Source organism: Chiroxiphia lanceolata, chromosome 4, assembly GCF_009829145.1.
Source record: "Chiroxiphia lanceolata isolate bChiLan1 chromosome 4, bChiLan1.pri, whole genome shotgun sequence".
Taxonomy (NCBI): domain Eukaryota; kingdom Metazoa; phylum Chordata; class Aves; order Passeriformes; family Pipridae; genus Chiroxiphia; species Chiroxiphia lanceolata.
The window spans coordinates 42,112,066-42,129,976 of record NC_045640.1 but is presented as its reverse complement, the minus strand read 5'-3'; the positions used below and the strand labels follow the sequence as shown (position 1 = coordinate 42,129,976).

General features: G+C 34.2%; 1 protein-coding gene across 5 annotated transcripts in view; it reads right to left on the bottom strand.

The window, feature by feature from the left end:
* Window positions 1-17,911, bottom strand: part of FSTL5 (follistatin like 5) — a 286,784-nt gene that overhangs the window by 63,936 nt on the left and 204,937 nt on the right. For all 5 annotated transcript variants that reach the window (XM_032686689.1, XM_032686692.1, XM_032686687.1 and 2 more), the window contains exon 8: window positions 6,824-6,944. In XM_032686689.1, coding sequence (XP_032542580.1) covers window positions 6,824-6,944 — 121 coding nt within the window. The remainder of the gene's footprint in view (window positions 1-6,823; window positions 6,945-17,911) is intronic.

Below are 17,911 nucleotides of genomic sequence, written 5' to 3'. Positions count from 1 at the left end.
TTCCCCATGCCTGGAAAACCTGGCAGGAATGGTTCAAGATGCATTTGGACAGTGCTCTCAGATGCAGTTCTTGGGGTGTCCTGCATAGGTTCAGGAGTTGGACTCAGTGATCCTGATGTGTTTCTTCAAACTGAGCAGATTCTGTGATTCTACAAGACTAGTCTTCTGAGTTTCTTTATTAGTAAAGGATAAGATAGGAATTGTTGACATCACTTTTGCAAGGTTTGAAAACTTGCTGCAGTATATGCTTGCCAACTAAAAATCTGCTACTTACCACAAATCTGTATTGGTAGATTGAGGACATATGATATCACAATGGACATATTCCTATCGGTTATCAATGATTAAGCAAGTTTAAAAATCCTGCTATGTAAATTTTTTAGATTAATAACTACATATCTTTAATTATAGAATTAAAGAGAACTTGCTTGAAGTTGTTTTCAACAATTAAAAAAATTAACTGCAATAAGATTAAAGAAGTATATTTTCTATTCTCCAAAGTTTTGTTTAATACAGCTCTAAAAATGTGGAATACTTAGGTTGTGTCAGAAAACACAGCTGGGTAGAGAATGAAGTATCAGCTAATAATGAAAGAAGATAACAAGATCAAAAATTAACTGTGTCTATTTTGGCACAAGATTAAATATTTTAAAATGCTATCCAGCTATTTACAAGAAATGTCCCAGCATGCTGTCCTATTAGAGCATAGAAATTCTTTAAATTTCTACACTGCAAAAAGATACACAAATGTAGTCTATCTCAGATAGGATGCAAAAATCAGTAAGTCTCAGGGATATTTTAAACCCAGTGAGAGAGAAGGGTCTTTTCAAATAATGTACACAGAAAATTGCACATAACTCCAATATGCAAACTGTAAAAATATAATAAAATAACAAGGGAAAAGGTTAAAATTTGGAGAACTATGGCTGCTAGTTTCTTAGAATACCAGCTGAGAGAAAAAGCATACAGAAACCAGAGATTTAAGATTTCCATTGAGTTTCTGGAAGGGACTCTACTGGATCTCTACTTTTCATCCGAGGACTGGTATTCCCACTCCTTTTTCCCCTCCACTTCTTCCTTGTTCTATCTCCTCTCTCACAGCATCCGTGTGTTCCCCAATGAGACCTTGCCTTCCCCACTGTGCTCCTCAGACTAAGCCCCACTCAATTTCACATTCAGTAGTCTAAACATATTTGGCACCTCAGCTCCCAGTTTCACTCTACCTCTTTTCCTAAGGTCCAATTTTTATGTCTGCCCTGTTCCTTGACACCAGGTCTTTTAGGTAGCCTACCTTTCATTGTAGATTTCCCACTGCAGCAAAGCCAAATAGCTTATTCCTCCGCCTTGTCTCAGAAAAGCAAGGAGCTCCATCTCCTTAGAAATCAGATTGCCATAATTGAACACTCACAAGCATCTCAGCAACAGAAATAACTTTTAGGACCAATAGTAAGACATTGCATTAATTGCATTCTGACTACCTATGACAGGATATTTCTTGTCTTTTTTTTTCTGTCAGTGAAATATTTTTATTGCATACAAAAGCTTATGGGTGTTTAACTACCACACCTTGACAGATTTCTGCTGAGCACTTGTGAACAGACATTTTTAATGGTCCAATGTATTAGTTTCATTTGGACAAAAGGCAGATATTTTGGGGGCATAGTTGTTGTTAAGAAAGTTTTAGAAAATATTATAACTGAAATCAAATATTTCCTAAATAAACAAACAAAATCCCATCCTACATGACAAGATGCTATTGTTGTTAAATTAACTACTTGGGTGTTGTTAGGAGATGTGAAAGTGAGGACCTGCTCAAATGAAAACATGTCTGAGTTTTCTTTTACTATCTCTTGTTTCTGTAGTAGATCCTTTTCCCTTTAGCAGTGTTTTCCCAGGCACAGACGTTCTTGCATTAGAGTTCATTTCTTGCACTATCTTTCCTCCATTAGTTGCCATTTCCCACCGTCCTCAGCAAATCTTTGTCTGGTAGGTTACCTATACAGCTAGAAATGTTTTTCAGATCTTGTTTTGCATTATACTTTTTATTTCATATTACCCCGAAGCCTACCTGCTATATAACACTAAGAAAGAACTGTGCAACTGAGGCATACAGACAGGAGAAATATTACTGTAGTTGTGGTCTCAGTCTAAAAAGTTAATTTGGTATGACAAGTTTGATGTAAACTCTTTGGGTTCATTTGAATAACTTTTTTTTGTGTGTGTGTAACTGAGCATAAATATTACCAGTAGTCAAATTTTCAGTACACAGTTAATGTGATTGTTCTCAATGACTTTTAAAGAGGTATATTCTAATGTCCTAACCTAACTTAGACTACTTTATAAGGGAGATATCATTATATAGGTTAAAAAGGGTGGGGAGACACTGCATGCTTGCACTTAGCAGAGTAATGTATAACGCATAATTGAGTGAATCCTATAATCCTTATCTTTCAGTTCAAAAAGCTATGTGAGAGTTTTGGTTCCAAATATGCTGCAAATGTAACTATTCAATAAATATTACATTGGCTATAAAACCTCCTGAATATTATTTCAGTCGGGTCTGATGGGGGGATGGCAGAGGGGGAGGGAAAATATAGTCTGTTCAAGCTCTCTTGAATCCAAGGAGAATGTATGTGTTTAAAAAAGAAAATATATTTAGTGCTCTAGGTTCTTCTATTGCTGTTTATAATAGCACTTCTTTTTTATTAAACTGAGACACTTTGGAAAAACAAAGCTGGTAAACAATTCTTCAGACATAATAAATACCCAATTTACATCAGGCTGAGGGACTGGGGTCTCCTTTCTTTATCTTAAGGTACCCAAACTGCTAACCTTTTGTCTTGAAAACAATGTGGGGAAAATTCTTGTCACCCATCTGCAAAGATCTTGACTTGTAAAATCAATGTAAAATCTCAGTGAGTAGGATACCACACATAAACAGAAAAAAAAATCAGATAGGTGCTACATATATATTAAGTTGATTTGCAAGATACACCATAACCTTGTACCATTTTTGGATTCAGTTTGAAGTCAGTCTTCCATTTTGTTTATAATGTGACTAATGACATCTTGCTTCTCTGTCTAGAAACAACCTTCCAAAAGTGAAATTTGTCAATTTGGAAAATCTAGGCTATGCTCTGTATATGCTTGAAAAATAGAAGAAGTTAAATTATGAAAAAGATATTTAAACTCATCTAGGTATCATGTCTATATCTGTCAATGTGATCATTACTATTAACATTTCTGGCTATGGACAGCATGGATCTGCAACACAATAAACATTGAGTTGCTGAGAAAACACAAACTTTCTAGGTATTTCAGCTTTTTCAGTAGTAATTTTCAAGGGTTTTTTTTTTGGTGTCAGATATAGATATCACATTAATGTAATCCTAAGAATGGTGATAACAGTATTAATTTTTATTATCCTTTTTAACACCTTAACTAACATATGCAATAACATAGACATAAGGAAAAACAATCTTGTTTTGTTAATAAACTTCTGGTTTTTCACTTAACAGATGCATACACTTCTGTTGTATTAAAGAGTTGAATATTTATCTATAAAGTGGCTAATTGAATACATTCATACCATCAAAAGGCATTTTAGAGACAGGTGGCCCCCTACCAAATACAACACCACACATTACAAGAATATATGTGTTTGTTACAGACTTTTTTCTCTCTAAGCACCATTTATTAATTTGTCTCGAAGAATTTTTCCAGCATTTACCAGCATTCACCTATAAAAGTTTGAATGGCTGCTGTGGACAAAACACAGAGACTAATAAAGAAGCATAGGGGAGATTATATAAATTCTTCTGAAATACGAATTAAGACAGTTTCTAGCAAACTAATTATGGAGTTGACATAAATATTTTATGGAAGATTGAGTTACAGAGCTCCTCTTTGTCTTCAGTGATACTAAGACCATTATATACAACTATATATACATCAGAGATCAGACTTTCTAATTAATGAGACTCATGTCATGTGATGTCCACAGTAAAGGAAAAATATCTGATAGAATTAATTTAAATATAACTAATATATTGAAAGAAAAATAAAAACCAAACTTACAGACTCAGATTTTATAGTCATATAGTCTCAGAGTTACATAATCTCAAAATTGTACAAATTGAAACTTTAAAGTATTTTGTAAATGCTAATAATTAGGATTACATTATGAAACAGTTATTCCTGCTCCATTATGACTTTGTATTTTGGGGGTTTTTTATAGTTTCTATGAAAAAGTGTTAAATATCAACTTATTATAATATTGCTTACAATATTTACCATACTACTTGTATAAGAGTAGACTGATTTTTTCACCATAAAACAAGTCTTTTACAATGCTCCTTAACCGTATTTTTGTAACTCTAAAGAAAGCTTATTCTCTTATTCTTTACTACTGTACCAGATAATTAAAAACTAAAAAAAATCTTAAAGGTTTTAATCTTGAAAATAAATCAGATTTATATATATATATACATTTACATACTAATCAATGTAAAAAATATTTTTTTTTCTAAAAATATATAGCTGTACATAAATGGAAATCAAGAAAGGACTTAAAATCTAATTACGTTGTTTTCATTGAACCTTCACATTACATCTTTGTGATCAATGAAGCCTCATTATCCCATTAACCTTTTGACTGACTCTCCAGTTAATACAAGTATCATTATATTAATTAGTCATTATCACAGCTACAAGTACTGACCATCATGCTTGTGCTTAAGAAGATTATTGCTTAGAAGTACAGATCTAAACTGCGGAAGAGCTGTTCATTTGACCTTTAATCTCAATGGATTTAACTCTGTTTATCCACAACATGCACAGCAAATGATTCTAATGCTCAAAGGGCCTTCTTTTCTCATTCCTTGCTCCCCAAAATATCAACAACCAAAATCATGTTAGAAGGTACCATTCCAGTGCCAGCCTTTGGAACAGCAGTTATCTGAGGTCTACAGTGGTTTCCAGATGAAAAAAACAATATCTTGACAGACACTTCCATCACCAGAAAAAAATCTAGAGTTGTCCTCTCTCAAATTAGGTTCCTTGATTTTCTAGTCTTGTAGAAAACCTTCAGCTTCAGTGGAGTTTTGCCTCATTGTGTGCTGAACTGAGACAAATGTGAGGAATCCTACTATTTTAAGTGCTGCAATGCACCTCTGCAGGATTATTTACACATTGAGATAGATAAGGAATGTGTTGACAAGAATATAATTTTGTTAATATTTTGGGGTAACCAAAACCCATAAAACAGAGGAGGAATGTTGGTCAAGGACCTCCTAATATGTTCAACTCACCACTAATTCTGCTATGTCTGCAGAAATTAAAATATGAACAAACTGCACTTCAGTCTTCTCACTAGTTTAGCTAGTATTTTCCTCCTGGCTTTTTAAATGACAGAAAATGACCCCAGCAGAAAAATTTGAAGGAAGAAAAGTGTAAAGTCTTGGGAGGGGACGAAATTAGAAAAAAAATAAAAATATATGGATGGATAAATATCATAAGCCAGCTTCTTGTGAAACATAACAGCAGAGGCAACATGTTTATAAAACTGCAAACAAGCACTAAAAGTCAAAGTAATTTAAAGTGTGAAGGATATTAGCAACAGAAAAGGGAAAATAAAGCTATTAAAAGAAGAATGAATCATATTAAAAGTCAAATTAATCTTGGAAGCTGTATTTCATGTGCATATCAATGAAAGATAAGAATAACAAAATATTTCAGCATTCTTGGATGAAATATCAAGAAAAGTCAGTTATAATAAGGCTTTGTGCAACTGAGCAACAACTAACAAAACAAAGAATAGCCAGGAAACTAGGGTTTGTATGCTTAAGGAGAGAAATAGAGCCTGTTCACGCAAAGTAAATTTGGAGGAGAAGATTGAGGTCAAACATGATTCTGGATAGGATTAAGTAGCAACATGAAACGACAGACACTGGTAGTTTACTGCAGAAAGGGAGACTTAAGAGTCAAAGACAAATATGAACTGAAAAAACATGAAAGCACAGGATCACTCAAAGGAAAAAAAATACATTAAACCTCAGTGGTGATAAAGTACAGCAGACCTTTCATCAGTGGACAACAAGAACTGCTTAAAACAAATTAGAAAAAAACTGCATATAGGGAAAACAGCTGGGAGAGGATATAGCAGCTTTAGAGAAAGTAAAGGCCTGTCTTCAGGGCACCAGTAACAATGTTGCCCAGTTAAGTTTTGTCCAAGTACAGAGTTTAACAAAATGTTCCCTAAAACTTGAACAGATGCAGGAAAATGTAAAGATCAAGACTTCAAGTCCAGGTGCCTGAAGTTCATCCAATAAAATCATGGTTAGATTTCAAAATAATAAATGTGAATTTAGAAGCCTACATCAATTACAAAACCTTTAGGGAAGTGCATATTTTTAATTTTATATTAAACAAAACATTCTTAACACAAGAGACTTACACACTTATTTTTTCCAGTGTGTTCCAGTATTAATAAATTAATACCAAAACCTACTCTATCTGTGTATATCTATACGTATATATAAAACCACATATTATTCTCTATAACATGACATGTGCAAAGCAAGCCCTCTGGACCATCTTTGTACCTTTTAATAACTATAATTGATATGGAAGTAATAAATGAAAATTTTTATATTTTATTGTTTTGGAAGGTTATTTAAAGGTAATAAATGAAGAAAAAATTATATTTCTTTTTTCTATAAGCTGTAACACAATAAAAAGAAGTAAAACGGCAACAGCAGATCTGCTTAACAAAATCCAAACCCCAAGTCTCTTATGACTTGGCAATTAGAACATTTTTCCTTACCAGTCACTTGGAGAATATGAGTTTGATAGAGCTTATCATAACCATCAGCATAGCAGGTGTAATTTCCCATATGAGTTGTGGTAACCTTAGTAATGTACAAGGACCCATCATCTCCAAAATCCTACCAGGAAACATTAAAAACAAGGTTATCACAATTAAGCCTGCGTCTCTACAGTAATTATGTTCATCATCTTGGCAATAAAGCCATGATGCAAATATCAAACATCACAAATATTAAATGAGAATATCTGACAGTAATCTGAAATTCAAACATTCTAATTGTGAATGGTGTTGTTTAATCTTTCCACATATACTGTGTCTGTAAAAGAAAATACAATTTTTATTTTATCAACTAGTTAAACTCTGCAGAAGCAATATGTTTCCTTAGCTATGATAGTTATTTGCAGAAGAAAAGATATTTAGGATTGGATCTGATCAGCAAGAAAAAATTAAATCTCTGCAAAAATGAACAAGTTAAATGACATCCTATGGAAGTGTTGTCATCCTTTGAAATGATACACGAAATGATACACACAAAAAAAAAGAATCCTCATTTTTTCTTCAATTCTTCTCATTAGATTCAGTGATACATTACAGAATTACTACTGTTGTAAACTGATTTCAGGGATCTGGGATTCCTGAAAGCCAGTATTTCTGGTCAAGACCATGGCAAAGGAGGCTTTTAGTGCATAAGCCTCAAACTTTTGGCACTAGGTCCTGTGACCAGCTCAGTAACAGGTCCATATTCCCCATAGTCTTCCTTTTTGCTGCTGATATAGTCCTGAAACTCTGTAGACCTTTATTTCCCTCACCAGATTCAATTCTGGGATGGCTTTGTCTTTCCTAATCAGCACATTCAAATAGTAACTCCGTGTTCTCCCTGGGACACCCGTCCTTCCTTACACCATTCTTCCTTTTACTTGAGTTCTGTCAAGAACTCCTTGTTCATTAATACAGGCCTCTAGCTGCTTTTGATTTACTATTCATTTTGGCAGCCTGTTCTTGAGAGTAGAGGATGTGATCCTTGAAAACCATCTTTCTTAGACCCCTTCTCTTTTCAATATGATCTTCTATGTGATTCTTCCAAGCAAATCGTTGAACAGGCTGAAGTCTGCTGCCCTGAAGTCCATGGTTGTACTCCAGCTTTTTGCCCTTCTGACTCCACTTAGGCTCCTTATCTCTACTATTTCATGGTCAAAGGACTTTTATATTCCCAACCAATTCCTCCTTGTTTCTTCATAAACTTTGTAACTTTCTCCATAAATTCCTCAAATCCACAGAAGACTATCAAAAGCCTGTAAAAACAAAAACCTCAGCTACAATACATTCAGGAAATCTGTAAATTGCACATTAAAAGAACTTTGATAGAAAATTAATACTACGTGCTCTGTTATTCTTACAGTCTATCCTTTGGATGTTATCAATGAGAAAATACCGGGCTAGAGTAACCTCTCATCCATTATGACTATTCCTGCATTCTTCCATCATCTATGACTTTCCCAATTTATTGGGACTTTTTTTTTAAGACCCCCCTTTTCAGTTTATGTTCATACCCAGAGAACATAATCTCAATGTTTTTATGCACATATTTCATTTAAGATGACTTTTACTATAACATCTTGGGTCTTCCTGTAGACCAAAATTTAAACATGAAAACTAGAATCTCTATGAACTTCCCTTTAATTTTTCAATTTTCTTGCTTTAAATGCACTCAAAAATATTATTCAGAAAACATACGTCTCACTGTATTTCTTCATCCAAAGATGAAAAACTGAATTTTACATTGCACAACTCTGTGTTTCAGATGATTATGCTAGTTGTTCATTGAGAGAGGAAAACAAAGCACCTAAAAAGTAACCCACCTGGTAATACTGTAAATAACTCGCCTTTCTTAAGATAACTCTAGCTTTCTGTATTAGCACTTTGGTTGCACAGACAATGGTTCTATTAACTCTTCAATATACCATTCCATGTTACCACTGCAAACATTGAAAAAGAACCCTCTTTAAGACTTAATTTTTAACTTTGATAGTATGAGCCAATACAACTGGATTTTCCTTCAAAATAGTCCACCTAACTTCAACAGACTTCCTAGTTGGGTATTTTGATCTTTATCTCTTTCTAAAGTGTATGAACAAAAGTTTGATCTACTTTTTTCCCTTACAAGATAAACACATGCTTTCTAAGTGTTATTTTCAACAACATTAGTAGTGGAAGATGGAAGAACAGCTGTTCAAAAGAGCTAGGTCCTTATGTTTTATCTAGAAAATGGCTATTGTTGTTGCTGTCTAAAATTTTCTGTCTAATCTCTGCCAAAGGTATTTGTGAACAAAATAGGACATAGGATGGAGTCTATAAAAATTTAGTTGCTATAACGCAGTCTGGAGACGACATATTCCTTATGCTACATTATTAGATACCTCTTTGAAGCACACTTTAACTGACTCACTGTGGCATATGATATCTTCAGGTACCATAGCTATTTTTTAAGTAAATGAATTAAATATTATGGCTTTTTCCTCTTTTTCTTAGAAACCATGGATAAAACATCCCTGTGGTTATCTAACCAAGACATCAGTATTTCAGTAAGATTCACACATGACAACATCATTTCATCACTCAGAGAGACTGAATTTTATGGATGGCTTTTTTTTTGTTGGTAGTATGGGTTTTATCTGGTTGTTTTGTTTGGGTTTCCTTTACAACTACAAAATAAATATCCCTAGTTTATTGTTATAGCAGTTCAATGTTTGTTTTGTTAATTACTACTCAATACAAATAGAACTTGATGTTCTAAGCAGCATTTGAAAAGGGATGGTGAAATATAAACAAAGTTATTTGAAACTGTGTGTTGACAAATATTCAGTGTTTTATTGACTAACTCACAAGCTAAGTCCCTGAAAAAACCTGAGTCTGTACTGACACACAAACATAGTTGAAACAGACAGAGCCTTCAAACACCAACAGCAATAAATAGAGAACATTTGATGATGGTAAAAAACTGCTATAAGTTCAATTTCTGTTCAGTCTCCTACTGTTCAAATAAAAATGGCAAGATACTTCTGGAATTACATTGAGAAACTCTAATTATTTTTGCCATACATAAAAAGATAGAATTGAACAATTATTTTAACAATGATTCCAACGCAACTCTGTTCTGTTTAAGAACTTGAAATGTTAAGAATCATGATATATGTCATGAATAATGAGTAAAATAATATAGGAAGAAAACTTTAATTTGTTAGTCACTCTTTCCTTTGCTGTCTTAGTGTTTATACAACAGAAACCTAAAGGTGATTTTTGTTTTTAAATCAACAGTTATTTCCTTTGGTTTTATAACTTGCTTTCATATGCTAACTCTTTGAGTATAAGAGAGTTTATGATCATTTGACTACACTTCTTCATCAACAGCTCTACAAAGACCGTTCCCAACTTCTCCCCCCAGGAGAATGTACAATGAAGCAGACTGCTTGAATTTGTTTGCCATCATAGAACCTAGGATTCGTTCTGGTTTGGTTTGTGGGTACTTTTTTCCCAGCATTTTTTGCCAATATATTTCTCTCTTAAATAACTTTTTGTTTGAGGGGTTTTTTTTGCAAAAACTTTCTGTACTTAAAGTCACAACCTTCCCCTCAAAAAATACACACCTTAAAATCACAACCTTCCCCCAAATAAACAATATCATGTCCGTCGTGGGTTAAAAAGGGTTTTCCCTTGGAGTTGGAAAGTGGTTAATACCAGGGGGTGGTGTTCTTGGTGTAGAGCCAATCAGAAGCTACAATTTGCCCCTGTTAAATCAACATATTACAACAGACCAGAAAAGGAAACCGGATTACGTAGTTGGAAGAGAGGTAGCCATGGTTTGAGATACCAAGTGTTTGAGTGGGGGCCAGTGAGCCCCACAGGGGGGGCCAAGGCCCCCAGCCCCCTGCTGGGGCTGCAGAAACCTGGAACAGTATTAAAACTGAATTAAGTACCGTGGCCAAAGGCTGGGGGAGTTTCTCCACTGTGAGTGGGCAGCAGAAGATGAAAAAGCAGCAGCAGAGGCAGGGCTGAGTGGAGAGCTGTGGCTGAAAACCAAGAAGATAGCCAGCAACCAGCAACATGGCACATAGCCAGGCTGAGAGATGCAGAGATGTCCTGCAAGGAGGGAGAGCTGGCAACAGAGCAGAGAAGACTCAGCAGATACTGTTTTGGGTAAGACTGGATTTCCTTCCCAAAACCCAGAGACCTCCTGAAGAGGAGGGGTGGGCTTCCAAACTTTTAGGGAGTTCTGAAATGCAGCAGCAGCTAGAGAGAGGAAGAGAGAAGAGCTGAGAACTCAGAGGTGTCCTGTGAACTGGACCAGGACGGAATGCAAGGGAAGTGGCCTTCTTCCTCCCCCCTGCCATGTTGGCAGCTGAGACGGAGCAAAGGAGCTCTGTTAGAACACTTGGGGCAAAAAAAACTAAACTAAGAGCCCTAAACCATTCTGACTCGAGGGAATTTAACCCCTCGAGGAAGGCACTTTCATGGGATGCCTTGCACCCCATGATATGACCATGGTAAGAAGAGTTTTGTCCCTGCTTTGCAGCCCACGAGAGAGACCTTCGGTTGGAGCTGAAGGACTGAGAGGAGTGAGAAAAAAACCATGTGTTTTAATGGAGAGAGAGAGAGAGAGAGAGAGAGAGATATTTTTTCAGCTACGACCAATCCAGCTACCACTGCTGCCTTGAATAGGAGAGACACTGCTGCCCTGAAAGTGGAAAAAACCTTTTCTTCTTTCCTTCTGACCTTTTTTTGGAGGGAAAGTAGGGATTTGATCTATGTAAATATATTGCTTTACCATAGGAGAGATAGTTAGAATTGTTGTATATAAATGTATTATACTATTTATTGTGTTAGTAATAAATTTTGATATAATTTTCTCATGCTAGTAGATGTGTTATGTCTGAAAACCCCTCTCACATTGAAGCAAAGTGTGGGGGGCTTAGAAATTGGATTTTGAGTGTCTCAAACCACGACATGTCTTTATTTTTTTTTTCACTAAGTCCATCCACACTGATCACTGCCCAAATCTCACTAGTATTGTATAACTGAGAATTCTGTTCAGATTTAAGTAGTTCAGAAAAATGGATCAGGAATGCAGACTACATTTAGGTGGTCTGTAGGCATTATACCCAAAACTGCAGAAGATTTTTCTTATGTTTTTTTTAGTTTACGTTCCTTTTTTTTTTAATTTTTTTTTTCCTTTTTTTTTTTTTAAATCAGAAAACATGATTTTTCTAGAAAAAAAGTCTAACTCCCTCACAAAATAACTGTAGATCTAGTGCTTAGAGCCCCAAACAAAATATAGGTATGCAATAGGAAATTCATTAATGTACAAAACTCAAACTAGAGTTTGGTTCCTGGATTTTCCACATTCTGAGTGACAGAGTGATCCAAAGGGTTCATCCCAAACTCAAAAAATATGAAATATTTTCTTTCTGGTTTATAAGTGATTTTGTTTTCTCATTTTTGTTTCTTTTTTTTAATCCCTACAATTTTTTCAGGCCTAGATGATAACTTTCTGACCAGCATTCCAGCCTCAGCTTTTTACGCAGTGATATAAACATTTCATAAAACAGAACATACTGCATTTAAGAGAGCTATGAACTGGCTAAGAATTTTGGTTTAAAATTTTCTCCCTGTAAGCTCAGTTTCTGGCAGCTGATTAATTCTTTGAGTTTCCTAGAACACCAGCAAGCACCAGTACCTCCACATAGTAAAAAAGTGATTTTCATGCACCAAAATTTACACTTATACACTTTCACAATACTGATTTTATGGTACCTGTTTCGTGTATGTCAGAAGAAAAAATACAATCTTATGGCTTTTAGTTTTTCAAATTCTAAAGAACTTCAAAATATTACTTTTAACTCCAAAACTCCACATTATGAAGAATGAAATAAAAAAGAAAAATAAAACCAATAAGGAAATAATACAGGCTATGTGAACTGGAGATGTGAATTATTACTTGCATTATACTGAAACAAAAAAAAAAAGCTTACTGGAGCCTTAATAAATGGAATTAGCAAGTATCCCATATTTTGAATTCATAGCTCTTAGATTTCATATGACCTGTATTTCTATTTGCAGTCTTTGACAAATCTGCAAAAAAGAAAAAAATTATATTGTTTGGACTCCTTTTTACTGATAGTTAATACTAGTTCAATGATAATGATAACACACTTTGAGTGTGGGTGTTTACATCCTTTTCAAAGGGAAGTCTTGATTTTTTTATGGGAAAAGGCCAAAAACCCATCATCTGCCTCTGAACTGAGTAGTTAAAAAACTTGAAGCTAAGGATTAAAATTTTGCATTGGTTTGCTGAGAGAAACCTGCATCAATAATTGCAGACAACCAGATATTTTTGAAACAATGGTTGTTTGCTTATAAAACAAAGCCAGTATACCACAATTCCCTTTATTTCCTACACCTCCCTCCAAGTTTTCTGCATTTGATTTCAATCAACTCATAGGAGTACCAGTAATACTAATGTCACATTCTTGTTAATATTTTACATATTTTTCAGTATCTTTAACTTCCTTTATTACAAGGACACAGAGAGCAGATTACCTTTTGAGGGTTAACTGAAAACATTTTTTAAAATAATTATTTATGTATGCATGGTTTGCCAGATAAACTCAGTTCAGGTTTTTCATGCTAATGCCAATGTTACAATTTCTATTTTCCAAGTAATCAGTTTCTCTATTCACATTGGCAAAGCAATGCAACTCTGCAGTTTGTTAGTGTCTGTCAGAAAGAAATTAAATTACACAATGAAGTCTGAAAATAATTGCATTTGGCACAAATCCAAAAGGTTCTTTTAGTTTTGTTTCTCTCTTAAGAAAACAAACCCTAAATTTCATAAGCACAAATTTTGCATACCTTCTCTCAGTTTCATATTTCAAAGCTGCAATAAGAACAAATCATGAATCTAGTGTAAATCCACTAGTTGAAGAACCAGCCTTACAGAGAATTATAAATCACGTCAAAATCTAAGAAAAGAAAATGCACAGTCTAAAACAAGCACAGCTATAGTATCTACAGTGGAAAGTGACAGGATCTTAAAGGAAGCTCTGTTCCGAAGGATGTAACACTAGACAACAGTTCATGGCTATTAATGCAGGCTAGCTTTAGTCAAGGGAAATTAATCTTTTTAAGCTTCTTTTGCAGTTAGTTGAGAAAGCTAAAGGTAGCAAAATCCTTCCATCGGACAGTTCAGTGGTTCCATCATTGTTCCCTGCTTTAGTTACCACCTACCTCTCTCTGCTGACCATGGAAAGAAACTTCCTAGCTACAATTAGACATTCTAGGCATTTAATTGGTCCCTCTGTTTCTTGACACTGGGGACAATGTAAAGAAAAAAAACAAATCATGAGTGAATTTTACAAAGGGCTGGTTTTCATCACAATAACTTTACTAGCTTTACTAAGGCAAAATAGCTTTACTAGCATTACTCTATTGCTCCTGGGTAAAAAGGTGATCATCTGGTGAACAATTCAGAACATCTAGCTAAATCTCCAATGTTGAGAAAGTCTCTTTCCCAAAAATGGTCAATGCAGAGATCATCCTCTATTCTCTCTTCCTGAAATAATAGATGAGCCCAGACCATTGGTTGAATTGAGCAGGATTTGTTTGTATTCAGCAAATCTCAGAAAAAAATTATTTCTCTGACTATAAATGCATAGAATAACACTGCACCTGTTTAAATAATTTGTTAGAGATGTATGATTTTCTCTTTATTCTCTTGTATACAGTAAGGACTGCAGTTTCAATTCCTGAGGAAATAGTAACAGCTAATAAATGGTAACATCCATTTTTCTACAGAAAACATGAAACTCATTCGCGCTTCTCAAAAAACATGTCAGTTGATTAAAACACGGTTTTGCTGTTTTGAAATCTAATAATGTTACAAGCTTCCTAAGAATCTGAAGAGGGATGACACAGAAAAGTGCCATAAACCCCTTTACTACTAGATCATCAGTGAGAATAATGACTTCATTTTATATGTAGATGTGTAAAGAGAATTAGGATTTTTTTCTTGTTTATGGGAGTCACTAGACACAAGTGACAGCTTTGTCGAAGTACTAGAGCTCTTGAGGGTAGTCATAAAACATCACTAACCTTTTACTTCCCAAAAAACTCTGTAACTTTATGCTATCTTGCTACGAATCTGCAATAATGACTGCTAATTTATTTAGACATTCAAAATCTCCAACTGAGTAGATGCAGCTTATGTTAAATGAAAATTTCAGCATGCTCTGATACAGCTGTCTTTTTATTGCTTCATGTTACACAGAAATCTTCAGAATCATTCATAAACCATTCAACTTCTACTCCTTTCTAACAAAACAAATTGTTGTATAATCAGATTTAATCAGATAAAGTATCTGACATTAATGTCTCATATATTTTTCAAGTTCACCTCATAATCAGTGACATGAATTTATAACTACCCAATTAACACAGTTTATCATAATTTCCCCAAATTGTATTTTTTTTTTTAAATCAGCTTTAATTGTAGATGTATTTATTATTACACTCCAAGCTGGTTCTTCAAAGAGAAACTAGCTTTCCACTGTGCAGTTTACTTGGATCACATTCCAAAGTGTATCTAAGTGCCAGGAGGCCCTAAAGAAGCAGTGCTGACTCAATATATGCTTCAGGTCTCAATTTAGGATCAGATTTGTGGAATGAGCTAAGCAAGAGCAACTCTATTTCTACTTTCTTTTTTTAAAGATATTATATTTGTAGGATTAGTGCAAAGAAATCACTGAATTTTCCTAACTTTCCTGATTCTAAAAATATCAGCTCTTCATAATTACACTGTAAGATTTAATCTGTTTTCAAATACTTAGATTGCAAACACTTTAGTTTTAAATTTATAAAGTTTATTGAAGTTTTTGATCTTCCTATTGCATAAAATACTGGATTTCAGTTTTAGTTTCATGAGTGCGAACCCCTTTTCCGATGTTGACAATAATTCATATCTTTCTTTCCTGAACTGCACTCACCTTACACTAAAAGAACCTATTTTATTTCATAGAAACATATTTCATTTTATTTCATAGAAATTTCTCCAGATGTTTCTTCACAAACTCAAGAGAATCTACAAAAAAATTAAAAAAAAAAACCAAAACCACACCAAACAACAACCCTTAGACTTCTGTATTACAAAAATTTTCATCCAATTTTCATCCAGTCCATCCCATGTATTTCCGAACTATCCAGGAGTGAGATAGACAGGCAGGTAGAGTGTCTTCAAGCTTTATACAATCTGTAAAAGCCTTGTGGGATAAATTTTGGGTTATCACAAAATCCCTTTCATACATGTGATAAACTCAATGGGTCACAAAATACTTTTTCAAACACATACAACTTTCAAATATCTTGCAGACAAAACTACCTAAACCAAAAACATAGAGACTAGTTGGGAATCTCCTACTGTGTGGTAACCAAAGAGGAGATAAGGGGAAAAAAAAGAAAAAAAAAAGGAAAAAGGGAAAAAAATAAACCTAGTACCTTCAAAGCTGATATAAAAATCAGAATGATTCGCTTTAGCTCACTCTTAATGTACCAAGAGGGACAAAATCATATTGTGATTTGAATAGTTTTCTTTAAGTTGATATCTCATTTTAAATGCAACATTAATGTATGATCTACCAACAACAGCAGAGAGAAAAGAGGGTCAGTCATATATTACTTGAATTGTTAATACAGTACCACTTGTGTCAGTTTGTTATCAAATATGTTATGCAAGAAATGGGGACATACATGCATAGAAAGATTTTGAATGGAATTCCTATATGAAAGACTTTTTTAAGTATACACCTGATTACATACAACAAAGTGATTGACATCCATTTATTACCATCTCCTTTTCTTTGCTTATAAAAGCAAAACATTGGCAGTCTGAATGCCAGCACAACAGTTTCACTTAACAAGAATCTAGTCAGATTGACACACTCAATACTTCTAAAATATTTTTTTTAGAACCTTTTAAACAAACAGAAAATCCCAGTCAACCTGAACTAAGCACTCAGTACGAGCAGGAATACTACAAGCAAATGTTGAACTTCCACTAATAAAAAAGTGAAAGGTGAGATAATTTACACTTACTACCAGCCTTAGTTATCTAAGTGGCACATATACACTGCCTTTGCTCAAACCACTAATACAACATTCCATGTCCATCAGTCTAATCTTTTATCACAAGACAGCTTTACTAGGCAAGATATCAATGATAGAAAAGACCCCTCAGGGTCATTCGCAGTCACCTTTCACTGTAACCACGGAAACTACTTATGTAAGAATCTTTTGGTTTTGCTCAGGTTTTTTGGGTTTTGCTTGGTTGTTGATTGGTTTGGGGGGTTGTTTGTTTAGTTTTATTTAGCCTTCCTACAGAAATGAATTGTGATGACACTTTTTAGTGATAGCCTTTGTATTCCCTGGTTATGGTTTCTGGTCAGGTAAACTGTAAGCCGCTGCAAGAACATCCTGGTATAAAACAAGACAAATTACAGTGTTCAGAAAATTGTCTGTAAAAAAAAATAAATAAAATTCTGCATACAGTGGCACTGACGAACAGATTTTCTAGAGCTGTACCAAGTATAACTTCTGTCCTTTTACTAATATGAAGCCAAGATGTTATGATAAGCCTACAGGTATCATATATTTTGATAGCTGTTCATGCACAAAGATAATACCATAATGCTGAACTAAAAAAATCCCATTATTTTCTACACATTATGACTAATGATATATTTGTTTTTGATCTAGTCTGTGTTCAAGTCACAGAAAGTGAGGCTGGAAATTCCCCATTTCCTAAAGGAATTGTGAATAGTGATCATAAATATTTTCTTGCTGTTATTAACAAAGTACATAAATCTTGCTGATGTTTAAAACTTTGTTCTTATTAAACACTCACATTTGTTATACATATAATTTTAACCATATTCTGTTACTTGTAGTATAAGCTGTGTACTACTTAAGAGCAAAATGCCTAATTGAGGTATATTGTTTCTTATGCATTAGAACATTAAAAAAAAACCCAGAAGTACTTTC